Genomic DNA, 27,999 nt, shown 5'->3' with positions numbered 1-27,999 from the left:
CTATGGTACCCTTTTAAAGCTTTATTTAAGTAGATCAAAAGTACTTGATAAGAAAAAGAAAAAAGGGGGTACATTACAGTAGAATTCAACTGAAATTGATACAATTAAAACAACTTTGAGGTGTGTGTGGAGGAGAGGTAGTCTCGGCTGTCAACTCTACACTGGTGATAAAGCAAACCGTAACTAATGGTCTCACAAAACAAGATGGCTTGAAGAGATAGGCCTCATTCACACTGTTGCAACATTTGTCTTGTCCGTGTTTAATGGCCAATGGAAGTCACATGGTTTGACAAAACATGTTTGATGGCTGTGTGGGGCCCCTCCCCCGCATCAAACCATGTGACTTCCATTGGAAATGCATTGGGAGCGGCCATTAAACACGGACAAGACAAATGTTGTATGCATGTTGCAACAGTGTGAGTGAGGCCTTACATGGAAAAGATATGGATGTTGAGATGGACTAAAACTGTTCAATAAATACTTATAAAACCCAAAGTGTTCACATGTACTTTCAGAGACAATGCCTACGGTCTCCTCCTCACAATTAAAAGGAAAACAAACGAATGACACCCCAATTACCCAAACTCGACAAGAAAACAAGCATCTTCAATTTTTTTAACTAAGACCTTTCACAATACTGTAGATCAAAATTCGTATACAAATAAAAAAACTAACCAATTCATTATGTCACAATGCATAATGAAAGAAACTCAACAGAACTGGAAACTACAGTTTTTTCAATATCCGAACAAGCAACAGAGGGACCCAAAACATAACTGCCAGGTTAACGGTAATTGGTGGTTTACAGCCACCTAGTGGCTAACATGAGTGCAGCGAATGGACCATTTCAACTTGTGATGCTATCTGGAGGAAGGCATGGTAGAAGACAACTCTTCTAGGCAGCCTTATCCTACACTACACTGTTGGCTTAAAATGAGAACTCAATGGACTAATCTCCATTATCAACTAGAAGCAACTGATGACATCATCCCTGCTCGGCTCTGGGAACACATTCCTCAGTCAGGGTGGTGATGATATTTAAAGGAGTAGTTCACCCAAAATAAAAAGACACAATTTATATAAATTCCATACCCCATGAAGCCTTGAATTTATGGAGATGTCCTAAGCCAATGTGTGACAATCCGCCAGTCACACATTATTGGTAGGATTATTTGCTTAAGAATGCAACAAATACACAAAACTATCTCCATGAATTGAAGGCTTCATTGGGGTGTGGAATTGATAGAAAATAAGTACATTATTTTTTGGTGAACTACTCTTTTAAGGGAAATAGTCTGTGGGGACTAAAAAGAGGAGTAACACTCCAACAGTCCTATTCCAGTTAGGAAGTTGTAAAAAGGGCTCTCAGTCACTGTCAAACTTAATTGAATTGATTGTAGTAGAGATTGCGCCTCCCCGGTAGCTTCCTCGCTTCTTCTTCGTCTTTTCGTGGCGGAACGACTTGCCCTTGGTGAACTTGAGTGAGTCGTTGGCTTTCGAACCCCAATCACCAGTGGCTCCACGCTGGAAGGACAAGCACAGCATTGCTATGGATGGAAATGTCCATACTAAACATTCACTTCTACTTCTTTTGATAGTGAACTACTAGAACAGGGATTTGGGGCTCTCTAGGGGACTGGAAAAGGGCTCACCTTGGCTTCAAATGAGTTGTCTGCGAGACGCTGGTTCACGTCGACCTCCTCCTCCCTTACTCTACGGAATGGTACATTATACTGTGTGGCAAATAGATAGAAAAGGTTGCATGCAAGTCTGCTGGTTCAGAAGGCCAGCAATTACTGAAGCAATTTTGGGTTCCCAGAGCCGATTAAAACATTGATTTAATATGTTTTAATGGTCCGAGAAGGGCTTACCTTCGGATTGGCTTTCGGAAACGTTTGTGGCGTGGCGAGCTTGTTTTTATTCCCCTTTGGTGTCTTCACTTCAACTTCATCCTCAGGCGAGTCTTCGTTGCCATTTGTACCTGTGCAAATCAAGAGGGTAAAGACCTGCAGTGTCAGACGTGCAGTGAAATGTATTTACTGGGCTTGAAAAGGGCAATACAAACAGGGGAGAAACAAACAGCATGGCCTTTTAAATAATGGTCATTTTTTAGAGACTCCATATACCGTCTCGCTATAACCACATTGTATTTCCTTTGTAAATACCCAACAACAGATTCAATGTGTTTAATAGTTTACCATTTGTTGTGGGGGTGGTGGGTGCTGTGGGAGCTTTAGGTTTCTCTTCCTCATCCGAGCTACTGTCACTAGACGAGGACTCAGCCTTTTTAGCTGGGGTGGTCTTGGGTATTGTGGCTGGGGCAGCAGGTTTCACAGACTTCTTACTGGCCGCTGCCTCTTCCTCGTCGGAGCTACTGTCGCTAGATGAGGACTCTGCCTTCTTGGCTGGGACGGTCTTGGGTGTCGTGGCTGGAGTAGTCTTAGGAGTTGTGGCCGGGGTAGCGGGTTTCACAGGCTTCTTAGTGGCCTCCTCTTCCTCGTCAGAACTACTGTCACTAGATGAGGACTCAGCCTTCTTGGCTGGGGTGGTCTTGGGTGTCGTGGTCTTGGGTGTTGCGGCCGCTGTTGTGGGTTTCACAGACTTTTTACTTGCCTCCTCTTCCTCGTCTGAGCTACTGTCACTAGATGACGACTCTGCCTTCTTGGCTGGGGTGGTCTTGGGTGTTGCGGCTGGAGTAGTCTTAGAAGTGGTAGCCGACTTTGCAGGTTTCTTACTGGCCTCCTCTTCCTCGTCTGAGCTACTGTCACTAGATGACGACTCTGCCTTCTTGGCTGGGGTGGTCTTGGGTGTTGCGGCTGGAGTAGTCTTAGGAGTGGTAGCCGGTTTTCCAGGTTTCTTACTGGCCTCCTCTTCCTCGTCTGAGCTACTGTCACTAGATGAGGACTCAGCCTTCTTGGCTGGGGTGGTCTTGGGTGTTGTGGCTGGAGTAGTCTTAGGAGTTGTAGACGGTTTTGCAGGTTTCTTACTGGCCTCCTCTTCCTCGTCTGAGCTACTGTCACTAGATGAGGACTCAGCCTTCTTGGCTGGGGTGGTCTTGGGTGTTGCGGCCGCTGTCGTGGGTTTCACAGGCTTCTTAGTGGCCTCCTCTTCCTCGTCAGAACTACTGTCACTAGATGACGACTCTGCCTTCTTGGCTGGGGTGGTCTTGGGTGTTGCGGCTGCTGTCGTGGGTTTCACAGACTTTTTACTTGCCTCCTCTTCCTCGTCAGAGCTACTGTCACTAGATGAGGACTCAGCCTTCTTGGCCAGGGCCTTGGCTGCTGGGGTGGCAGCTTTAGGTGTGGCAGCCTTACCATTGTTGACTGCTGGCTTAGCAGGGGTGGTCTTAGCCTCTGTGTCAGAATCAGAGCTGTCTGAGGAGTCAGAACTGCTCTTTTCTGTCTCCTTTGCTGGGGCAAAAATTACCTGGACAGATGCGGTCGTGCCAACACATATATCTTTTTCGTCACTGTCAGAGGTGCTCTCTGCCGCAGGTTTAGCTGCAGGCTTGGAGGCCTGGGGAGCTGGTTTAGCTGCGGTCGGCTTGGCTGGTTCCTCCTCTTCATCCGAGGAAGAATCAGAGCTGCTCTCTGCTGCACTAGCAGGCTTAGCCACAGGGGTAGCAGGAGTGGGAGCCTGTGCGGCTGGTTTAGATGCTGCTGGCTTGGCCTTGGCCGGCTCGTCGTCCTCTTCAGAGGACGAGTCAGAGCTGCTCTCTGCAGCAACAGCAGGTGTAGCAGGCTTGGAGGCTGGCTTAGCAGCGGCCGGCTCTTCTTCATCTTCAGAGGAGGACTCAGAGCTGCTCTCTGCCGTCTTGGCTGGAGGTTTAGGGGTGGAGGCAGGTGTAGCAGGCTTGGAGGCAGGTGTAGGTGTGGCCGCAGGCTTGGTCTTGGGTGGGGCTTCATCTTCAGAGGAGTCGTCTGATTCAGAGCTGCTCTGTGGGGGTTTGGGGGTAGAAGCAGCCGCTGGCGTTGACGTGGCAACAGGTTGAACTACAGTAACAGGCTTAACTACAGATTTCGCAGGGGCCTCGTCTTCAGAACTGCTATCAGAGTCTGGAATAGATTTATGAAGAATAGAGAATACAAACAAGGTAAAGAGAAGTCCTGTGTGGAGTTTGCATATTCTCCCCGTGTCCCCTAGGGTAGGTACCCTCACAAATAACATGCAGTAATCCTGGTCTCTAAACTTCCTTCAGCTTGGACTCCTCATGCAGAGAAGGAAGCATGAGGTCAGTCCGCTGCGCCCCCCGGTTGGCAGAGGAAGTGTAGCGCCCAGGATTACATTAGATAATTGACAATGGGTGAAAAAAAATGGATTGCAAAATCGTGGGATAAAAATTATAGAAGAAAAAGAGAGAGAAGTCCTGCACGAAGGTAGAAGGGCTCATAGGTGCTCAACAGGGACAACCCAAATAAAATGAACTGGGTGACTAAATTACTCCCTCCCAGTCAAACTCGTCAGTTTGGAATAAAGGGAGTCTACCAACGCGCCTCAAGCCTTTCCTCCTTCGTCCTCAGTGTTTTTGTTTTGAATGCAGGGTGGACATGAATAGTTGCAGTGGTGTGATATCCGATCGCTACATTGTTACTCCCTCCCAGTCAAACTCCTCATTGTTTTTTTTGCATGCATTACTCCCTCTCCGTGATGTCAGAGATGTGCTCCTCCTCAATGTCAGGTGAAAAGAGACTCGCAACCCTATTGGAGGAGACATGTGGTTGTCTATACCCTTCCCAAGGCCAACCATAGGGGTTGGCAGCAACTAATATAACTAATGATGATATTATAACTGTTAAGTCCTCATATTTTGCTCTCTCACCTGAACTTGAGGAATCATCTTTTTTGGCTGGGGGTGTCTTGACTGGTGCAGCTTTGACTGCAGGCTTCTCAGGCACCTTTTCCTCATCCTCAGAGCTAGAGTCTTCCGATGAGGAGTCATCAGCAGCTGCAGCCTTGGATGGGATTACTGCAGCTGGAGTGACCTTAGCTGGGGTTGCTGCAGCTGGAGTGACCTTAGCTGCAGGATTATTTTCCTCCTCATCAGAGCTTGAATCTGAAGAGAGGCACACACAGCATTAGCTTGTTAACCTACCTCAGCTCGTGTTGGAGAATGCATAATACATAAGGTGCCAATGACTGCAGCTGAAACATTCATCTTTACCCGAGCTGTCAGAACTGGACTCTTGCTTCTTTGCAGCGGCTGGGGTGGTCGTCACAGGGGCAGGTGCTGGAGCAGGAGGTGGAACGGCACTATAAGCTCCTGTCATGAAAGCAGGGAAGCTTATCAGCACAGTGGTTCATATATCATACAAACATGTGAAGGAACACATGTAGTGTAGGCTGTGACCATCAATTATTTTCTCAGAGAATACTCTATCGATTACTTTTTCAAGTAATAGAATAATTTAGTTTTTTTCTTTTTTGACTATGAGTATACATCTACAAATCACAATATGGAAAGAAATCTGGACTACGATTAGTCTGATAAACCAAGTTAAGCCCCATTTTACAGCATCAAGCAATATCTTAAATATATGTGTTGGTTGGAAACTTCATATACCCACAACTGTTACTTTTCAGTATTCAAATTCAAAAACAGAAATCAGATCTACAAGCTGAAACGCCACGCTTAGAGCTTGTGGATCCGATACTTTTTTGTGACGCTGTAGTAGTATGTAGTTTCTATTTTTTTTATGTAGTAGTATTCATTTACAAAATAAAATCCACAAAAGGTTTGAATACGATACATTTTTTAAATGATAATCAATTTACTGTTGCACCCACTTAAACACACCTTTGGGTTTTTTGCTGGGAGGAGCATCTTCCTCATCTGAAGACGAGTCCTCACTGCTAGATTTGGCGACGGCCGTGGTCTTAGCGGGAGCAGTGGGGGGTTTCACTGGAGCCTACCGGGAAGACATCAGGTTATCAAGCAAAAGTTCTACATAATATGGTCTGGTAGGCAACGGGTAGCCATGGGGAGTGATAATGGCTATATTGGCAATTATTTTTATAATTAATGTACAATAGCCAACAGTCCAGGCTATAACGTCCAAATAGAGATTTTAACCCAACCTTAAGAATGGTCATTATACTTTTATACATGTTGAGCGAGAATGACAGGCAGCGAGGTCCCCATCAGCCATCATAGTAGAATAAATAGGATGTGAAGAGATAAGACAACAGCTTTGCATTGATGACATCAGGTAGTATTGTCTGGAAACTGATGACAGCGTGACGTCACAGCATGACATCGCCTTATATAAAGCGACGTATAACGAAGAGCATTGGTATAAGCATAATATTGGAAGTAGGAAGGGAGTATCTGACTAGACTTCAGACTCAAGTGACTCCCTCCTATCTACCAGCTACAGGTTTCCCTAATGGAGAACCTCGTCCACTGAAGGCCCTCTCCAATAACGGTCTCAGCAACAGGTAGGATGAACATATAGTTAGTTCTCTTTCCATTAGTCTTTGAATGCTATGTTTCACTAGAATTTTAGTGGTTCTCTTGCATTTATAAAATAAAACAACTATTAGTTTATTTATTAGTTTCACATGCCTTAACAATACACTTGTTGCAGCAGCAGGTTCTGTTCTCCATTTCTAAGAAGAGACCATGAACAATCAAATATTTCAGTTTGACTGTCTCCAGATAAGTGTTTTTTTTTTTTAAATGACAAGTAGTATGCAGTGTAGGAATTCAGACAGGGCCTGATCTGTAGTCTAATTTATAATTAGCTATATGCCAAAACTCATTTGTCAGGTTTTTCAGCTGGGGATCAGTACAGCGGCGAGAGAGACAATCGTGCAAAAACATATAATTGAGGTTTTAGATGTACCTTTGCTGCATCTTCATCATCAGAACTGTCCTCACTGCTGCTGCTCTCTTTCTTCTGAGCTGCAGCTTTGGTGGAGACAGCAGGTGCCTTAGGTTCTAGAGATCAGAGCATTAGCATGTAAGATACACAAGGATGTGACATCAATATGACTGACACCACGTCGTCCATCCATGTCCACACAACGTGTTCACTTTAAAACTTAAAAACTTTTTTTAAATGAACATACCCCTCCCTGTCCATATACTGTAGGTGTTTTAGGACCAGAAACTATCTCCATCCATACCAACTCACACCTGAGCCTTGTGTTGAGCTCTTATTTAAATCATTAATGATATTGTCATTTACATTTTATGCAAATAGTTTGTCCATAATAAACTCACTAGGTGCAGCAACTTTGGCTGCTGTCTTTTCATCCTCTGAATCCGATTCTTCACTGCTAGAGCTGGCATCCTTTTTCCTCGTCGGTGCTGCAGCTGCAGGTTTCACTGGAACCTGCGTTCAGAAAATACTTTTTTTAACAGTGGAACAGACACAAAGTGACAATGTGATAACTCTGCATTGTCAGAATGTTTTATTATTTGATTACCCCCCTCCCCCCAACCTTTGCTGGAGCCTTGACAGTCACTGCTTCATCTTCACTGGAGTCCTCGCTGCTGCTAGATGCTTTAGCAGCTGCTGCCTTAGCCGGTGCTACCTTAGCAGGTGCAACCGTGGCTGCTGGAAGGTCAATCATTGACATGAAAGCATCCGATACTAAAGTTACAAATGTTTGCAGTGGATTTAACATCACATCTTGTTCTAATTCAAGGTGTCGATTAGATGAACCATAGACATACCTGCAGGCGCAGTATCTTCTGCCTCGCTGCTTGACTCCTCACTGCCAGAGCTATCTGCGTTGGTCTTTGCCTTTTTGGCAGAAGTTGGACCACTGGGATCTTCAGATGGACCATTGGTATCTTCAGCTTTTCGTTTCTTATTTTCGGGCGACCTGGGAAGAAATGTTCCTAATGTCAGAAGCACTACCAGTACCAATTAAACGTAGGGCGTGTAGAGCTGGGCGATAAAACGATCTTGATAGTGATGCAGCACAGTTAGATGGTTGGTGCTAACCCAACCAGGAGGAAATGAATATTTTCCAAACAGACACATTGTCTTTTGCCCCTTATGGAAAGTGATCAAAATGAGCAAGGATATATTATATATATATCGTCATAAACAGATGGAAAAATGTATCATGATAATCGTATTTTTTGCCATATTGCCCTGTTGGGTGTACATGTTAGTGTGTGTGTGTGTGTGTGTGTGTGTGTGTGTGTGTGTGTGTGTGTGTGTGCGGGGGGGGGTTACTTTGGACATTTAAACTTACTGTATACTGATGTACAGTAAATTGTTGTCATGTGTATCAATACATCACACCCTAAAAGAAAATAGCTGCAGGGGTCAGTGTTAACATTACGTAACCCCCCCCCCAAAAAAAGAAAAAGAAAAGAGGGGGGTCCAGTGGTCGCCCCACTGGACAAAATGTGCCAAGCAGTTAACAAGTCACTCACTTCACCCAGAAGTTGTACATGTCGACAAGGCTCTCTTCATTTTGATCTTGTGGATTCTGGGGAAACACATATTGCAATAAATCATGAACCCTGAAAATCAAATAATTGTACTTTTGTCTTGATGTCGATTACGACATCTGGCTGGCACATATCCGGGGTTCAAGGCATCAATATGATCCGAGCTGATAAGTGTGTAGAGACATCATTAATTCAAACTGGACAACTAGCGGCTGCAATACAAATGACCTAAAGACAAGCCAACAATTAAATACAACACATATAAGCTAGATCTGGCATTGTGAGCAAGCGACACCGTTGTACGACACACGAATCCCTCCTCGTGTGAGTCAGAGGCAGATCAGTATAGTTAAACAACCTAAACTTAGCGACAGAGCAGCTGTAGATTAGAGACACACGCGCACAACGATCCTCTCACCACTTTAGCCTGCTTGATGAACTGCTGGGCAGCCTTGGCGAACTTGTTCTCCAGTAAAAAGGAATAAACGTGCTTGAACAGATCACTGGGCACTGCATTTTGCTCCGCCATTTTCACACCACGCTCGAAACGCGACGGTTCGTGTTCGGTCACATGTGGGCGCGGTGGGCGTGTTGCTGAACAGCGAAACAGGCGGCGCACAATAACCACATCATCATCATACTGTAAATGTGTTTTTTTTTTGTTTCATGACATATTTCTGCTTTTAGAGATGTCCCCCCCCCCCACACACACACACACACACACACACACACACACACACACACACATTATGTCTTATAAGTCTGGGTTGCGTTGTCAACGCTTTACATATTGTTCTATAATGCTTTATTTCGGTCGTATATATGTCTATGGTCGTTCCGCTAGACTGAGCCGATCAACTCACTCTGCCGTTTGCGTATCCTGTCGGATACGGAAACCGCGCGTGTGTGCACGTGCATTATATGTGTGGAAATGGACGGATGCTGTAGACGCTAGGCGGGCTCTAGACCAGATGCGAGCTTCAACAGTAAACAGCTTGGGCCTTGGTGGCGTTTGCTTCCTTCCACGGTCCCATACATTATACGTAAACAAACTCCTCCTCTTCCTTAGAATCATTAAACAAAACATGGACGTCTTTCATTCTATTTCTAACCCAAAGCTTTAGAAATGACATTTGTCTTCGTAGTTGCATTAGTTTGATAAGCATTGTTTTGTGTGTGTTCTGTTCACCTTGAAGACATGCCCCGGTACGAGCTTGCCCTCATCGTGAAGGCCATGCAGCGGCCCGAGACCGCAGCGGCGCTCCGGAGGACGGTGGAGACCTTGATGGAGCGGGGCGCAGTGGTCAGAGAGCTGGAGAACCTGGGAGAGAGACTGCTGCCCTACAGGATCTCCAAACACAACGAGCGGCACACACGCGGCTCGTACTTTTTGATTGATTTCTACGCAGCGCCCAACGTCCTCACGGGCATTCTGGATCACATGCAACGCGACGTGGACTTGGTGAGGCAGACTATATTGAAGAAAGACCCCGTGGTCTCCAAAAGACCTTGCTGTGGTGGCCCTCCTAAAGCCCAGGACGACGCCCAAAAGTGAACGAATGTAAGCAATAACAATGTAAAATGTGATAGCCTTAAGGCCTTACGGATCAAGGCTATTGAGGGACTGAGGGAACGTATTGGAGCTAGGCTATTATAGATGTGTGATACAAGTGTTCTGTAGTGTAAAGGTCCGTCCAACGGTCCAAGCTTCTCCTCGGTGGTCAGTAGGAATACAGTACACTGAGGACACTAGCAGCACTGACTGTACTCGTCCAATGTAATTTCGATTATGCAAGCATTAAAAGGCAAAGGTATCCAAAACAAACCTACTAGACCTTACACCCAGAACTCAGGGTAGAGGACAGTAAAGCAACTTGTAATGGGCCTGGTCTTCAAGTGAGGGGGCGCTAATATATTAAAGTCTAACTCATTTTGATTAGTAGCCCTACAAGCAGAACCCAATGCTACTGAAGTTTCTGACATTTTTTAGACCCAGAGCATTGGGTCCTATTCCACCTCCACCCTGCCACCTGGTACGCACACATATAAACGTAAACAACTTCGGATAAGTCCTTCTGCGCTCTTTCAGGACTTTTTTTTCGTGTGAGGGCTTCTGAATGTGTGAACTTTAAGTACCTAAAAAAAAAGTAAATACCGCTGCGAATATCTCCTGTGGCGCGGAAGCCGTTAAGTATTTTTTATTTGACCGATTTGGTCGCTTTGATTCTTCTCTTCCTTCCTTGTTTATTGACACCTCATTGTACCGCCTATCTGGCTAGCTAGTGGCGCTATAGCTATGACAGAGCAGATCAGAGGCAGGGACGTAGCCGCACAAGCCAACCGCACACCGGGAGGCGGTACAATTCACGGTAAACAAACAAGAAGAAATAAAGCGACCAAATCGGTCAAACAAAGATTAAAAATACTTAACGGCTTCCGTGCCACAGGAGATATTCGCAGCAGAATGTATAGGTACTTATAGTTCACGAATTCAGAAGCCCTCAAAGGAAAACAGGCCGTCAAACAGCGCAGATACGATGTTACGGAGCATATTTATGTCCGCGTTCCAAAATTCCCATACGAAAATATAGTTATGAACAGGGACCCTACATAAAAGTCATCCAAATTTCAGAAAAGCTTTATGGAGGGTTCCGAGAGGGGCTAGTTGATTAGGTGATGTAATGGTTTTGTAAAACAAACGGTGCCAACACAAACAATAAACACAATTAACAATAAAGAGACAATATGACGTAAACGACACATTATGACGTAAATTTTCCCTTCATTGTCAATGCGTTAAACCTGTGTATAGGAAAGGCTAGCGCCCCTCAAAAACACAAACCAGAAGGAGCCCCACTGATCTCACTGAACCCATTTTCGGCACAAAAAAAGTGGTAAAAATTGTTCTAGTGCTATTCTGCCGGAATGTGGAATGTCATAAAAGTGTGTGACTCCTTACCCCCACCAAACGGAAATGTTTGTACATTCACTCAGATACTCATTGTTGATAATTAATCTATCAAAGCCACGCATTATGTCAATGTTAGCCAATGTACAGTATATTCTGCAAAAGACAACCAGATTAGTGTAACCGTGTTCGAAGGCTGAGATAATACATAGAGCAAAAGAAACAAGACATGTCTACCTGAGTGATCACAACACTTCCACATCCAACACAGATATTGTGTGTGTGTGTGTGTGTGTGTGTGTGTGTGTGTGTGTGTGTGTGTGTGTGTGTGTGTGTGTGTGTGTGTGTGTGTGTGTGTGTGTGTGGTAATTTTTGTTTCATGTCTGTAATAACGGCTGTCTTTGTTTTACAGGGCTTTGACATCACAGCTAGAAGACATGCAATATGAAGTTTCCCTCTTTCATTTCTCACGTTGGCCTGCAGTTGGTGTTATATTGTCATAAAACACTTTTTTGTACCTTACATTTATGAGTTCTGCTTTTTTTTCTCCATTTGAAATGGACTTTAGATTACCGGTATGTTTGTGCCAGTGAAGACAGTTTCAGTGCTCGTTCTCACCAAATCCCCTTTCTAGTTTTTTCTACTGCTAAATCTTTTTCAGTCTTACTCTTAACATGGGTTTCTTTGAATTCTTTCCCTGGATGTGCTAGTTGACCATTAACCTCTTAAGCCCTGTATCATTGTATGACAAATTGCATAAATAACTGATCTAGACAGTTGCGATGCACCGCGTTGTGAGCTTGTAGATCTACTATTTTAGAATAAAAAGAATAAAGAACTGCTCAAAATAGGAATGCCGGGGTTAAGAACATATGAAATTGTCTATAATCTATTGCAGCATACCACTACAGGACATATTTATCAGAGACAGAGGTATCTTCAGTGATTTCACTTAATTCAAATATCACTTTTCTTTTTAAATTTTTTGTGATAATCCTCCCTACTTCCCAGCAGGGCGGCTGGCAAGTCGAAACCCGAGAGGGTGGCCCGTCGGCGGGCTGCCGGGCGAGGCGAGCGCCCCTGGTTCCCCCGGAGGTGCTGGGCTTCTCTCCCCTGTCCCCGCAGAGGGGGGAGAGTGTGCTGACCATATAAGGAGTTCCTCCCTGTCCCCAGTTAACCCCTGGGGTAAAAAAAAGCTTTGTTTTTGGCTAGAGGGCCCATCCTTCATCCAAGGATAGAGAGGGGGCCTTCCTCCAATTATGATCGAGCAGAGGCGGGCCTTGTTGTGCGTCCCCCCACTGTAGAGCGTGTGCATGTGCACATCTGTTACCGGGGCAGACCAGGGGCTTTTCCAAATCACTGAATGCTCATCTACTAGAAGTGGAAGTACTGTAGAACATTTCAGTTCTCTATCAGATGTTCCTCTTTATGGTTTTATATCCTCACAAGGACAACATACCTAATTGTATTTAACTCATTTTGGGCGGGAACCCCTTTTGGTGTTTTAAGCATATGTTATGCTTTAGCTGTTGAAAAATATCAGATCTACAAGCTCATAGTGCGGCACCATGTGCCGCACTACGAGCTTGTAGGTCTGCCATTTTTGAGAAATCGTGAAAATGTGTCTCAAATCATTGAATTCTTTCAGAGCAAACGTTGTTAACTCAAATCTTTGCTTCTGGGGAGTCCCTGGAACAACATATTTTCAGATGGGGGTCGGAGGCCAAATACATATAATTTTGGGGGTCTTTGACATGAAATAGTTTGAGAACCACTCAGAAAACTCATGATTTAGAAGACATTTGTAGAATCTAATGTGCTCTCGGTCGAAATGGGTTAACTTGTGTGACATTTGCTATTTGTTTGCAAACTGAACTTGTAACCGTATTAAAGGGATAGTTCTGTTTTTCATTTTTGGTTTTATATTACACTTCCCAAGGAACTGGTCAAACGTCAAAACTCTTTTTAAATCTGCCCTTCTGTTACTGATATTATACAGTATGTCCACTGTAGGTTTGTTGGCATGTTTTAGCAATGCTAATGGGAATGAATTGTGTTAGCTAATAGCTAGCCAGTATTCTTCTTTTAATCTACTAACCTAAACCAGATACAGACTACTATTTGATAGGAGTGCTACAGTAGCCTACAACTTGCTAACAAGCTTCATGTGGACATTTCTCATTAACCGTAGTGCTGTTTTTTAAAGGGTTTTACCGTGGGAAGTATGAGATCAAATCAAACCCAAATATTAAAAACTGAATTATAATGCAAGCCATCACAAGCATATTTGTATGCTCATGCAGATGAGAGTGAATCAGACAATACACATACTTTTCAGAGACGAAGACAGGTCAAACTTGTTTTCCTTGCAAGAGTAAAAAGCCACAAACAGGAAGAATGATTGTGTTTTGGAACCAGATAAAAGTTGTTTCACTCAAAGTCAAAAAGTATTTTCACGAAAGGAATAAGACTCAGCAGGTGAAATAATAAAGATTCATTCAATCCAGAGAGAAAAGATGGCCCTGAACATACGATTTGTCACGTTGCTGCAGTGAATTCTTTTGCATTTGACCCATCTCTTGGAGCGGTGAGCCGCAGCCAAGGGTTGGATTGATACCCATTGATGCTGAGTGCCAAGCAGGGAGGCATTGGGTTCAGTGTTATTTTTTTCACAATATTTAGATTTAGTCTTAGTCTTTTGAATAACACCATTTGGTCTTAGTCCTATTTTAGCTCTAGTCCATAGCCTAATGCACTTTACTGCCGTTGCATTTAGGCTATGGGACTGTTCTCTTTCCTGGCTCGCATGAAATGCAGACCAACCTCTCCTCTGTAGTGGTTTGTGTAATTAGAAAGCTTACTTTCCTTAGTGGACTGAGACCCCCACCACACATATACACATATAAAAGGTACTTTTTGGCCAGAAAGGGATTTGTTTTTACCGGAGGAAAAATCTTCCTTTAAGAGGGTTTTCTCTTGGCAATATTGGTAGAGGGCGCAGTGTAGTAACGAAGCATTTTTGTCCCTTTCTGGCCAAAAAGTGCATTTTATACGTGTGGTGGAGGGGAGGGAGGCTCAGAGTGCGTCCACTAAGGAAAGTAGGCTTTCTAATTACACAAGCCGCCTTTGTATTGGTGAATAGGTAAAACGTTCTTAATATTTTTGCTACAGAGGAGAGGCTGGTTTGCGTTTCATGCGAGCCAGGACTGGAGAATAGTCCCATAGCCTAAATTCAACGGCAGTAGTCTTATTTAGTAAACCTTAGTCGACTTAGTCTTAGTCTTTTGAATAACACACCATTTAGTGATAACATTTTAGTCTTAGTCCTATTTAGTCTTCTGAAAAATCTTAGTCGACTTAGTCTTAGTGAAGAAATTGATTACTGCCCTGCCAGGGATCAAACCCCAACCTCCCAGTTTCAGGGCCAACACTCTAACCACTAGGCCACTGTGTGCTAGAATAACTCTCCAAAGGTCCATTCAGTCTTGTTGGTGTTTTTTATCAGCTTTAGATCAAACAACATTCTGGCCAGAACACTGTTTGATATCCTTCTATGTCAAAGTTTTATATTTTACATGCATAATGACATTCCATCAACATCTTGAGGCTACTGCAATGTTGATTCAACACTATACAAAATGATACACAATCAGAATCTAACGTACTATTGATTATAAAACAGCACTGTTCGTAATAGTTGCGATGGGTTAAATGCAGATTACACATTTCACGTGAAAAAAATACCACAAAATCAACTCAAGGGGACTAATTATTATGATTATGAAGATGTGTAGATGTATACAATCTGTCAGGATCAACAGCCTTAATAAATCTCTCAAAAACACATGCAAACTAGATAAAGTGCCCCTCGGGACACAGGTCTCCTCCAGGGCGCCGGTCAGGTTGTGGCCTCCTGGTGGCGCTATAATAGGACAATGTGAAAAGGGTGCCATTTCTTCTTACGCCTTGGATGGCAATTGGATGATTTGAGGCATTTTGTTCCAAAAATGTGGTTTGCAAAAATCCACCTGTTGGTGGCTCTATAACAGGCCAATGTGAAAAGGGTGAGGCATTTTGTTCCAAAAATGTGTTTAGTAAAAATCCACCTGTTGGTGGCGCTATAACAGGAACAAAAGCAAGGGCGCAGGAACAAAAGCAAGGGCTCGCAACTCACTTTGTAATGCTAATTAGTATCCAAGTTTGTTGTTGACTCTGATATTTGTTGTTGACTCTCATTATTGTTGTTATTATTACGTGATCAAATGAGATATTTGTTTAATGAAGATGTATTGATTTATTGAATACAACAGTTTGCAAATACAGTGTGGTACGACCATATGACGCTTAAAGGATAACACAAAAAGCTATAAGGTCTTGTTTTCATTGTGATCCCATGTATTCAATTAATCAAGACAGACTTTACAGACAGGACAGAAGGCTGTGAGTGACGGCACAGGTCATGTGACATGAGTCATCATGTGACAGTGTGGTCATCGTCATAAAAGCATAAAAACAAGGCCTCACGCTGCGCATTGCAGACAGAAGAACACGACGTCCTCCTTCAGCCAACAACAAACCGAACAACAGCGAATAAAGACGCCAACAAAACAGCAGTCATGCTGCTTCTAGCTCTGCTTTTCGTCTCGTCAGGTAACGACGGCCAGAGAAGAAACGTAACGTAATGTTCGCTGTTCACTGTTTATTACTTTGTCACTGGTGTTTTGCTTTGTAATGGTGCCTCTCATTGAAGTGCGGAAGCGTTTGAAACCTTTTTCGTATTGCGGTGCTGTGCAGCAAAAACGGCAGATCTACAAGCTCACAACGGGTTCCACCGGACGCGTTGGGAGCATACAGATCTGCGGTTTTCGTAAACGTTTTGATAAACGACATCAACAATGAGGCCACATCATTGCTAACTTTGACTAGTAGTCGTAGATGACAACATGCCACTTGTTTCACGTTTGTTATTTGTACTGGCGAGTGGCGACAGACCTGTTTGTGTTGGTCACTTTGCACTGATGATAACCATTTAGCCTACTAACGTAAGATTGCGTGTTATCGATAGCAACACGGCTAGGCTAATTAACTGGCTGTGCTAACGTACGTAACGCCCTAGCCCCTCTCGGAACCTTCAGTACCATTGGGTTCTGCTTGGAGGGCAAGTAACGCCCCAGGGCCAGGCCCCCAACACAAAAAGCGGAGTCTGTGGAGATATGATGTCCTCGGCAATTAAGAGACTTATTTAAGTAACTATTAACTAGGTGAGAGATTATACATCCCAATGCTTTGTCTCGTCTCTCGTACCTGGCTGTTTTCCCGAATCAGTTCCTGGAACAAAAATCATTCGGATGTTTCTTTATTGGGGGTTAAAGTAGCCTTGGACCAAGACTATCATAGATTAGCCCAAACAAATGTTTGGGCTAATCATAGATGTGTTTTTCGATTTTGACATTACGAAAGTAAGGCAGACTATTAAATCTATGATCATCTTGATCCAAGGCTAGGGTTTAAGCCTAAACTAGGTACATTATTAACTAGGTACAACATTAAAGGTAGTGTAAGTGATACTTTTTGGTTAAACCAAAAGTATTTTTTGTATTTACCCTGGATAAATGAGTAAATAAATAGTAATAATTATTATAATGATGCTGGGGAGAAAAGTAAAGCTCGCCTCTATTCTATAGTATATTGACTATATTCTAATCATTGAGTGTTTGTTCAGTAACGGTCTCCCTGTCTCAAACTCAATTTCAGTGTTCCAAGTTGTGTGCTCATTTCTGTCAGCACCATACTGGGAGTAATAGTTGAACAGTAACTAAAAAATGTGTAAAAGTGTAAAATGTGATCTAGTTTCAATTAATCTTTTCACTGAAGGTCACAGCACAGGTGTCTTATCTTTGTCACATTCTTCTGTGGAAAGGAGTTTTGTTCGATGTTGTGAATTTATCTCCTAAAACATACTGGTATGAAGATGTACGTGACTGGGAGCAACTATGCTGTTTACAATGTAACTGTGGGTTTGACTTTGACATGTTTGAACATGAAACTGCAATTCGTTTCATTCATTGTCAGCAAACCGTAGCACTTTAATGCAGGGCATTAGCACTATCGGTTCCTGAAATTCATGGCATTTGCTCTTTGTGTGTCTGTATATAGCACTTATTTGACTGACCTGGCGAAATAATCTTTAGACACTAAAGTCCTGTCCTTTGCTCCCCAACTCAGCAGACCCAACCTGTATTTACATGGCTGCAACATTGAATCTCAGAAAAAGTAGGCCAGATACTTTTGTTGAGCAATGTGTTTCCACAGTTCTAATCTTTTGTGCTGCACAGTGGCATGTGATGAGTTGAGTTCCTCTTCCTCATAAAGTTTAGGCTCATGTTTGGCTTTGCATTAGTCTCATAAATAGATGTTTGTTGCCGAGTTTCCTTTGTGTGAACTTTGTTGACCTAGTTGCCAGGACAAGATGAATTAAACAGTCTTAATGGGGTTTCTTTCTAAATCACTTAGGAAAGCAGCTTATGCAACTTTTGATGTCATCTGTTTTGTCCCCTACTACACTAGGCACGTACTCTTAAAGCCGTCAACAACAAGCTTGTAGATCAGCTATGTTTTGGCCTTAATGTTCACCCCAGAATAGGGACACTAAGGTTCAAGTGGTTATTTAATGCTGTTAACTTTGGTTGGCAGGGGTTGACACTAAGGTCTCAGAGGCACCCGAAAAGTAAGGTACAATTTTAACTCCACTCCACTCGCACGCAAACGAGCACTTGCCCGGTTGGGCAACCTGATGGCAAACTCCACCTGCCCGGAAGTTTTTTTTTTTTTTTTTTTTTACCTGGCAGGGGCAGGTGGGCAAGTTGACCCTTAGTGTCAACGCCTGTTTGTCCTGGAAAGTGAGCGAGTGGTAAACCTTTTGCTGTATCCCTTAAGTTGGTGGTTGTACGATTTTTTTTTTTTTTTTTTTTTTTTTTTTTTGCGGCTTACGCCTTTTATTGATTTTTGAAGGGACAGACAGTAGGCTGACAGGAAACGGGAGAGAGATGGGGGGATGACATGCAGTAAAGGCCGTGTCGGGTCCGGGAGTCGAACCCGCGGCACACTGCGACTGGATTACCAGTCCGGTGCCCAGACCGTTACGCTACGGCCTGGGCCGTTGTACGATTTATTTGTGAGAGGATTTAACTTGGCTTTGTCATGAGGACAAAAGGCCTGTTTGGGAATGGGAACAGCTTGCTTGTCGTTTTGTCTGACTGTACAAAACATGTGACTCACAAGAAGAAAGCGAGTTGTGGGAGGGACCTGCACTGTATCTGTGTGGAAGTGAATATAATTACAGAATGGGAAGTAACTCCGGACTTTCAGTGAACCCTCCTCAGTATTTTGCTGGGAGGAGGGAGGACTTTGATGCCTGGAGTCTGATTGTTCCTTGTTACTTACACCTGTTACAAGTTGTCAGTCAGTACTAATGACAATTCTAGGAGTCTGAATCCAGGCATTTTTAGCTCATGTTTGTCCTTGCACAGTTATAAGTATCTTTTGACATTACATGATAGTATACATACGTTATGCTGTCTTCTGTTGACATCGATTTGAAGACAATTATTATTATTTGCATAACCCTCTTATATAACCTTTTCCTCTAATTATGATGGCCTCATTCCTTAATGACCTGGATGTCTAGAGTAGCAGACATAATACTATTATAGGTAGGTTTAGAATTATAACAACTTGTTTGGAATCAATTTAACTCTTGGATATGTGAACTACCATGTTTTTGTTCATTTTCCTTTTTATTTATTTATTTCCAGACATCTTAATTTATAGAAGAGAAAACGAAAGCATATTAATGATGAGAATCTGATGTTTACTTTGGTAGATTAGGCCTTTATCGGCTTTGGGGAAGTTGTGCAAGAATGAAACCAGTTTTATAACTTAATTAGAGAAACTCAAACAACTCGCTGCAGATTTAGCTGGAGAAAAGCTTTGTCCCATGTTTTGTAGTAAAAATTGTGATTGCGCTCTAGTGTTAATTTTTGTTCCATTTGAACTCATGAAAAGATGATACAATACATGATTACTTTTATTTTAACTTTCAGCTGTAGCAACTCCTCTGCTCGGCACTGAGCAGTGTGCTCGTGGTCCCCCCTATTGGTGTCAGAATGTGAAGTCTGCATCTATTTGTGGAGCCGTGGCACACTGCACACAGAACGTATGGAACAAACCCCAAATGGTGAGCTCACTGCTTGGTGCTTGCATTGATGCATTTTGACAACTCACTCCTGGATTTTCTGCTTGCCGTGTTTGTATTTTTTTATGGATCTGGCATACGCTTGAATCGGTGATGCACAAGTGATTGGTTACATGCATAAATGTTTTCCTCCTTACAGAACTCGGTGCCATGTGAACTTTGTAAGGAGGTTTTGACTGTGGTAGAACAGCTGTTGAAAGATAATGCCACTGAGGTGAGTGAGACCGGACGATCCTTCTCTCTGTACTGTTTGTTGCTGCTTTTGCCTATTGAACCGGTACCTTTAACACTTCCTAGTGTCCATATTCTCCATAAGGAGAAAAGTGTCATATGTACTACCAAAAACCTCATCACGCCACAGCAATGATTTGATTGTCTTGAGCAAAGTACATATTGAGGATAAAATGTGAGCAGAAAACTGAAGACACAAATTGTAATTGGCTGGCATGAGAAGATGTATGATCAAATCAACGTTATTTATAGACCGATTCCGTACCGGTTTCATGGTCGCAGCCTACGTATTTCCTGTAGGCGGACTCGACATAGCTGCGGGGGTAAAACCCTCACCAGGCGCACATCTTCCACTACAGTGAACGGCAGAGTGACTGATGTTAGTTTGCCTCAAACTTTACTCCTTTACCTGCTTTTTTACTAACACTAACATTACAAAGATGCCCAGAACATCGTGATGAACCTGTGTAGTTTATGGCTGCTCCAACAGTAGTGGCAACATAAAAAAAAAAAAACGGAATGTCAAAATATCCACCGTTGTTGCTGAGACCAGAGCCATTGAGTAATGGTTGAGACAAAGCAGTGAAGGGTCCTGAAAGATACATAATTTCAATCTTACCCAATACCCAATCTTTCTGTTTTATGAACACAAGGCTGCTGTATTTTATACCTCATACTAAGCATTTAAAGTATGAGGTATAAAGTACAGCAGCCTTGTGTTAATAAAACAGAAATATTTGGTATTGGGCAAGACTGGCGTTATGTATCTTTCACTGCTTTGTCTCAACCATTACTCAATGGCTCTGGTCTCCGCCATCGCGGTGGATATTAGACATTCCGTTTTTTTTTTTTTTTATGTTGCCACTACTGTTGGAGCAGCCATAAACTACACAGGTTCATCTCGATGTTCTGGGCATCTTTGTAATGTTAGTGTTAGTAAAAAATCAGGTAAAGGAGTAAAGTTTGAGGCAAACTAACATCAGTCACTCTGCCGTTCACTGTAGTGGAAGAGGTCCGCCTGGTGAGGGTTTTACCCCCGCAGCTACGTCGAGTCCGCCTACAGGAAATACGTAGGCTGCGACCATGAAACCGGTACGGAATCGGTCTATATAGCACATTTAACCGAAATTGACAATTTCTTTTTTAAACAAATTACATGAGACCTGGACAACCGGAATACATAAACAAATTATATCGTATAACATTAACCCATTTTGGACTGGGGTCGATTCTAAAAATGCTTTCTAAATCCTGACCTAAGTTGTGTTGTCGGAAACTTTTCTCCAATGTATGTTTTGCAGTCTGAGCTCCTTGGATACCTGGAGAAGGCATGTCAGCTGATCCCGGATGAGGGCTTGACTGCAGAGTGCAAGGAGATGGTGGACAGCTACTACCCCATTCTCATTGGAATAATCACTGGAGAACTGGTGGGCACTAGCAACTTGGATTTGAACTCTTGTCTTGTATTCAGCTTCTTTAAATGGACTTGTAAAAATACCGTGGAAAGTGTTGACTAATGAAATTGCTTCAACTTAACAGAGGTGACATTTTTGGTCTTTAGTGCATGGCAGAAGTTTGATGGCTGCTAATGGGCAGAGGATTACATTTGTTAAAGATAACCTTGACTGATTCTTCCTGCTATTTATTTGGTGAGTTAAACAGTTTATCCTCCTGAATTGGGCCTCATCTCAGACTCTTTAAGAGGAGCTTTGTGAGTCAGGGGAAGGCAGAAGAGGCTGAGAGGAAGTGTAGGCTGAATAAGGTCCATTGACGGGGAAGTGAGTCCAACACTAAAGGGGAACAGAGTAACCATTGTGTCATATAGGGCCTCTCGTGACTGATCACATCTGATATCTAGTAAGCTTTTTTTGTATAACCTTTAACAATAATTCTGAAATCACAAGTTGAACACAAGCTATTGACCAATGTGCCCATAAAGTATCTTATACATAGACATGTGATTGTGACATTCAGCAAAAACTGCTACATGTTGCTGTCATCTCGGCTATTTAAAGACAAGAATGACTCGTCATAACTGCCAGGTGCAGCAAAGAGACTCACATTGGCTTAGAGGATATGGCTTCATATTGCGGCTATGGGTTTTTATCTCATATTGGCTTAGAGGATACGGCTTCATGTTGCAGTTATGGGTTTTATCTCACATTTGCTTCGAGGATACGGCTTCATGTTGCAGCTATGGGTTTTATCTCTCATTGGCTTCAAGGTGCTAGGAGCATCCAATCATGAAAACGTGTCCACTAGGTCCTCACTAGTCTCAACATCGACAGTATAGCCAGGTTGCACCTGGCTTAAAAAAAAGCTTCACCTATGACATGCTCAAAAGTTGTTGACTTACTTGGCTTTCCTGTTTCATGAGCTCTCGGTGTCAGTTATTGATATGACCAAATGGTTTGTATTTTAGGATGATCCTGCTGTGGTGTGTAGCGCCATGGGTCTGTGTCGCGCTCAGCAGGCAGCCCTTACCCAGGAAAAGGAGCAGCTTCAGTCCAATGACATTCCCCTGGTGGACCTGGCCCAGCGGGTGTCTCCCTTCATCCTCAACGTGCCCCAGCTCATCTACCCTCAGGACAAACCCAAACCAGAGACACCCAAACAAGAAGCTCCACAACATGTACTGTACACTACTATATTAAACCACTCTTTAACTCTATTACCTTTAGACCTATGCATGCTTAAAATTGAATCGTTTTTGGGACAAGGCCACTTGTCCGGTGTTTGAAAGCCAAATCAACGGCTTCAATTCTATGGAGTAACTGAACTTATGGATTTAGGAAGATTTACATTTTTAATACAGTATGAAATAATTACATTATAGACTAATCACACACATGGGACAGTGGCCATGAAATTCCATGCCTACATTTTTCACACATTGTAACAATGCACAAAACTGTCTTCACAAACCACTAGGCAGTTTGTTATTTTTCTGCACTGCCATATTGGCGCTTGTAGTGTTCATAGCTTCCATTTAGGAAGAAGGCTGAGCTCTGCATCAATACAAATACTTCAGTACATTCACAATGTGACTGTTTGCTTTTAAGAAGTGCTGGATAGAAATGGTCGGTCTATCAGCATATATGGCCATCTACTGGAGATTATTCTATTTTGTCTTTTTTTTGGTGTGTATCGACTAGATGTTGTCCTAAATGAACCTTATGGACATATGGTTAATTTACTTCTCATGCTGTCTGTAGGAGAGTGGTGACGTGTGCCAGGACTGTGTCAAGTTCTTGACTGATGCTCAGCAACAAGCGAAGGAAAACGAAACGTTTGTCACCTCTCTCATTGAGCGTCTTCAGAAGCAGTGTGATGTCCTGGGACCTGGCATGTCTGATCTGGTGAGTCCTGGCTCTCTGGGTTCTAGATGGAGTCAAAGATGCTTTCAATGTAATATTGCCGTTTTAAATAGAATGTATAATTGTGGTAGCTGCCTGCACTGTATACTGACCGTCCCTTCCTCCTTTGCAGTGCAAGCAGTACATCAGCCAGTATGCTCCCATTATTGTTCAGCAGCTCATGTCTATGGTGAGTTGTCTCCTCAAACTGTTGCAATAAATGTTTAATTGAGCCACATGTGTTAATGTTCAAGTCTAATGCCCAGTGGGTGAGCATCATGCAGCACCTCATGGAAGCGGATCTGTCTTATGGCACCACCTTGTCTGCTGTTTTCAATTCATTCTCATCTTTAATAATTTAATTTTTCTTTCCCTTTTTTTTTTTTGCTTGTTCCCTATTTTTCTTCTATTCTCCACACCATTCTTCCATCTGACTTTCTGCACTGTTTCTCCTCCCTCTGCTCTGGGTTTTGTGTGCTGATCCCCAGGAACAGGTAGGACTCTGTGTTCAGCCAGCAGCCGCTTAACCCGTAGCTCTTGCTTCCTGTGCTGTCCACTATTAGTACTACTCACCCAACATTCTAGAACTGCATGGAACTTCTTATTTTTTACTTATCTGACCACTGTAGGAACTTGTTTCTGTTGAGCACCGGATCCAAAACTACTGAAAGGGACCATTTCTTGTTTGCTTTACTGTTTGTATTGTTTTGCATAACAAGAAGGTTTGCATAGCAGAGGGATGGATGCATGCGTTTTAAATTAGTCTTGACTCTTTCCGTCAAAGTATGTGTTAAATTCATACTTCATATAATCGGATCTTAAGAGGCCAATCCTGAAGAAGCTGAACTGTTGTGTGTGCATGTTTAAATACTGCTGGCAAGGCACTAATTGCTGTGTTGGATATTTCTCATTAATAATAATGGTTGGAAACACTGCATGAATGCCTCGGTTAGTTTAACAATATTAACTGTTAAGTTGCATACATATGGATTGTTTATTCTCACTTCATGTTGTGTGGCATGTCTAGTGGGCTTGGGTTTAGGCAGCAATAACTTGTCGTGTCTAATATACTGTCTGTTGTTCCCTCAGCCACCTAAAGAACTATGTGTCCGTGCTGGTTTCTGTACTTCTGAGAAGAAGTCTGTTCCCATGTTGAACCTGCAGCCTGCTAAAACTGTACCTGCTGTCAAGACTTTTCCAGCTCTGAAGATGACCCCTGCAATCAAAGTGGAGTCTGTTCCTCCCAAGCCTGCTACGGTAAGCCAGGGCTTTGAAGAAACTGTTTTAATGCCTGTTGTTCATCCATACTTGTCATGACACTGATTGAGAGATGAGGCTTGTGTTATTTCCCAGACTTGTGATGTTTCTTTGGTCTGTGTTGTAGCCCATGGTTCGTGCCCGAGACTCCCCCCAGTGTGCCGTCTGTGAGTTTGTGATGAAGCAGCTGGAGGAAAGGCTGTCTGACCAGACAACGGAGGTGTGTTGTATGCAGCTCCATGCAATCTGGCATAGCCTGCAAGTCCCTTGCAAATGTTTACTGTTGAAATAGTTCTACAATGTTGTAGCTATTGCACTTTGCTTTCAAACTGATTCCCTCTTGTCTGTCTTCACAGGAGGAGGTGATCCATGCTGTGGAGAAGGTGTGCAAGCTGTTGCCTTCCTCTCTGACTGCACAGTGTCAAGATCTGATTGAGGCCTACGGCCAAGCCATCATTGAGCTACTGGTACAGCAGGCTGATCCTAAGACTGTCTGCACCGTGTTGGGGCTGTGCAAGGAGGCCAGCCGTGCCTACATCCGTAAGGACTCGACCTGATTTCATGACGCCTAATGCATGGACATGTTACAATTGGAGTAATTTGACTATTTGCTTTGCTCCTCTAGCTGAAATGGACCAGGCTCGCTTCAAGGTCGGTGGCTTCTGTGATGTGTGCAAGATGGCCATCCGCTACGTTGATGGCATCCTGGAGCAGAATGCTACCGAGGCACAGATTGAGGATGCTGTGAGAAAAGTATGCAACTTCTTGCCCGAATCTGTCCGGACTGAGGTAATGATTGAGCGATGTGCTTGTATTGTACTTGTGATTTTTTTTATTTATATATAAATATATAGCTCCATTTCACTGAATTAGAATATTTAGTAAAAGTTCATTTTCTTCAATATAATTCAAAAAGTGAAACTTTAATATATTCTCAATTAATTGAGTGCATAAAGTGTTTAAGTATTTAAAACATTTTTTTTCTTGATTGTGGCGTACAGCTCATGAAAATCAAAAAATCCTATCTCAATGAATTAGAATATTTTACGAGACTACTAAAATGTTTTTTTTAAACAAATGTCAACCATCTGAAAAGTATATTAATGTATGCAGTTAATACTTGGTCTGGGCTACTTTTGAATAAATTATTTCATCAATGGTGCTGCTGGAAAATCGGCATCAACATAAATCTTGTCAATGTACGGAGGCACACAGTGCTGTAAAATATAATAAATGGTTGTGTTGAGACTCTGGACAAACACAGTGATTTAGGCCATGTTATCTGCATGGTGTTGGTCCACTGACAGTGAAAACTTAAGAATGGTTTCAACACTGCAATCTTTTTAGAGTACATTGTGCTTCATGGATATGCTAATTTTCCTTTCCAGCTAGATTTGGCACCTGCCCACAGCCAAAACTGGTAACTGGTGTACTGACCATGGTATTACTGTGCTTAACTGACCAGCCAGCTTGCCTGACCTGAACCCCACAGAGAATCTAGGTTGTATTGTCAAGAGGAAGGTGTGAGACATGAGACTTAATTTACGGCTTTTATCAAAGCAAACCTGGGCGTAGGCTGATCACCTCCATGCCACGCCCCATTGATGAAATAATTTCTTCAATAATAGCCCAGACCAAGTATTGACTGCATACATTAATATACTTTTCAGATGGTCGACATTTCTCGTTTAAAAAAATAGTTTTAGTGGTCTTGTAAAATATACAAAATATTCTAGTTCAGTGAGATGGAGCTGTATTTTAACCCATTCTGACCTGAGATCAGATTCTAAAAATGTCTATTTGAAATTGACAGTTTTCTGAAAAAGCTATGTTTCTATGTCAACCGTTCTTCGATTTTTCAAAAATAGCGGACCTACAAGCTCTTAGCGCACCACTCGGTAAAATACACATGCATATTATCTCCAGTATAATCATATCCTGTGTCCACAGTGTGACCAGCTAGTTCAGCAGTATGAGCCAGTCCTTGTGCAGCTGCTGCTCCAGATGCTGGACCCTGACTTCGTGTGCATGGTGAGGGCTGCATTCTGAAGAAATACTGAATTATATGCAATTCCCAAATTATGTTTTAACCAATATTGAAACCCTGCCTTTCTGGTCTAGAAATTGACCCTGTGGTGTGTGTGTGTGTGTGTGTGTGTGTGTGTTGATTCTGGTATCCAACAGAAAGTAGGAGCATGCCCTGAAGCTGTGCAAAGGCTTCTTGGAACAGAGCAGTGCAGCTGGGGTCCAGCGTTTTGGTGCAAGAACATGGTGACGGCATCACGATGCAATGTGAGAACTAAAAGCACACCAGACGGTTAATTTTATACAGTGTGTGTATATATGTATTTGCATTCCTGGATTGAATCATAAAATCTGAGAAACATTTGCATCCAGTCTAACCAGTTTGGTTTTGCATTGCAGGCGGTGGCTCACTGCAAACGTCACGTGTGGGTATAGAAGAAGACGAGCTCCAGCACAAACTGACAACTTAGGGAATTAAAAGAGAAAATAAATGGCGCTGCTCTCCAGTTTTAATACATTTGTCTTTTCTTTTTTAAATGAAATGGACTTACTGCAATTTGTTTGAATGGAGATATGGGGAAAGGAAGTGGATCTGGAGTTTTTTCTTTTTTTTCATGGTGGAAGGAGGGGGCATATAAATGTTTAGAGGCCTAAAGGCTCAGTCTATTTTACTTGCTGCTTCACTCCTTGCAAGTGAGACGAGCCTTCCCATTAGGTTGAGTTGCATCAGTTTGGCTGGAATGATTTATATTGTTTCTTGGTTGTGTGTGACACTGACTGTGTGACTGTGTGACTGTGACTGTGTCACTGTTTTCACACATTGCACGAAACGGATGAGATAATTGTTTGCTCTGCGTCTTTTAGACTCTCTTTCCTGACTTAACTGATTGCCAACGGACCTTAACTTCTCATTGTTTATTAACAATGCCTGGTATTGGTTTTAGCAGTGCGTTTGATTCTAGAGCAAGTTAAATTTATGTTTTGTGTGAGATATCTGAAATCTTGTATGCGTGTGTAAGGAGCTAGTTTAGTGGGGTGAAAATGAAGCTATGTACCCTCTAGCTCGCCTCCTTGTTTGCACTCTTCCACTCATTTTGTAAATCAAATGTATTTCTAATGTACTGAAAGCATTTTGTTCAATCATTGCTTCATGTCCTGAACCTGCTGTCTGATCTGTACGATTTTTAACAATTTAATTAAAGTGATCAAAATCCACTCTGGCTTCATTTATTTGTTAATGGATAAAGATATTTGTAAAGACTGTACAAATATCCATTTGGGTTTTGTTTTTCCTTCACTTGTGCAGTTAATATCCTGACCGGGTCAGCCAATGCGCTGCTTACTGCTTTAAGAAGCAAGTAAATAAGTCTGAATCCTTCAGGCTGTAAATTGGTTTATGAATTATCTAAAATGTCGACTTCCCCAATATGTTTTAAAGAATCACCACAACGTCGGGCATAGCTGAATGATGTTGTAACCATAGACTTGTATCTATGGTGGTAACCAGCACTTTACTGGTAAAACACTGTCCGTATCAGTTTGTTTACCCATGGTTTGA

The 27,999-nt window shown here is 42.7% G+C and overlaps 3 protein-coding genes across 5 annotated transcripts; 2 read left to right on the top strand and 1 right to left on the bottom strand.

Annotated features, from left to right (window-relative positions):
* Positions 1-6: 6 nt before the first annotated feature.
* nolc1 (nucleolar and coiled-body phosphoprotein 1) lies at positions 7-8,953 on the bottom strand. Of its 3 annotated transcripts, none has more exons than XM_083774269.1 (13): positions 8,829-8,953; positions 8,393-8,448; positions 7,679-7,830; positions 7,444-7,559; positions 7,223-7,334; positions 6,843-6,937; positions 5,795-5,906; positions 5,162-5,260; positions 4,820-5,053; positions 2,199-4,055; positions 1,872-1,981; positions 1,653-1,733; positions 7-1,524 (listed from the first exon to the last, which is right to left on the bottom strand). In XM_083774269.1, the coding sequence occupies exons 1-13, from the start codon at positions 8,937-8,939 to the stop codon at positions 1,366-1,368; spliced, it is 3,294 nt and encodes a 1,097-aa protein (XP_083630395.1). In that variant the 5' UTR covers positions 8,940-8,953; the 3' UTR covers positions 7-1,365. The 3 variants fall into 3 exon arrangements, with proteins under 3 accessions (XP_083630395.1, XP_083630396.1, XP_083630397.1); XM_083774270.1 differs by having other exon boundaries at positions 7,444-7,556; XM_083774271.1 differs by having other exon boundaries at positions 1,390-1,524; positions 1,653-1,713.
* Positions 8,954-9,488: 535 nt separating this feature from the next.
* On the top strand, positions 9,489-11,840 carry mrps6 (mitochondrial ribosomal protein S6). Its single transcript, XM_083774783.1, has 2 exons — positions 9,489-9,971; positions 11,731-11,840. Exon 1 carries the CDS (start codon positions 9,609-9,611, stop codon positions 9,963-9,965), a length of 357 nt encoding a protein of 118 aa, XP_083630909.1. The 5' UTR covers positions 9,489-9,608; the 3' UTR covers positions 9,966-9,971; positions 11,731-11,840.
* A 3,972-nt stretch (positions 11,841-15,812) lies between these two features.
* psap (prosaposin) lies at positions 15,813-27,656 on the top strand. Its single transcript, XM_083774159.1, has 14 exons — positions 15,813-15,968; positions 19,421-19,554; positions 19,712-19,786; positions 21,105-21,230; positions 22,226-22,435; positions 23,019-23,162; positions 23,293-23,349; positions 24,249-24,416; positions 24,544-24,636; positions 24,773-24,956; positions 25,042-25,205; positions 26,367-26,447; positions 26,601-26,708; positions 26,841-27,656. The coding sequence occupies exons 1-14, from the start codon at positions 15,935-15,937 to the stop codon at positions 26,874-26,876; spliced, it is 1,614 nt and encodes a 537-aa protein (XP_083630285.1). The 5' UTR covers positions 15,813-15,934; the 3' UTR covers positions 26,877-27,656.
* Positions 27,657-27,999: the final 343 nt, after the last annotated feature.

The sequence above is a fragment of the Protomyctophum parallelum genome (genome assembly GCF_964188405.1).
Source record: "Protomyctophum parallelum genome assembly, chromosome: 10".
Taxonomy (NCBI): Eukaryota; Metazoa; Chordata; class Actinopteri; order Myctophiformes; family Myctophidae; genus Protomyctophum; species Protomyctophum parallelum.
Note: the sequence above shows the minus strand (reverse complement) of the source record. Positions and strands in the feature narration are given on the sequence as shown.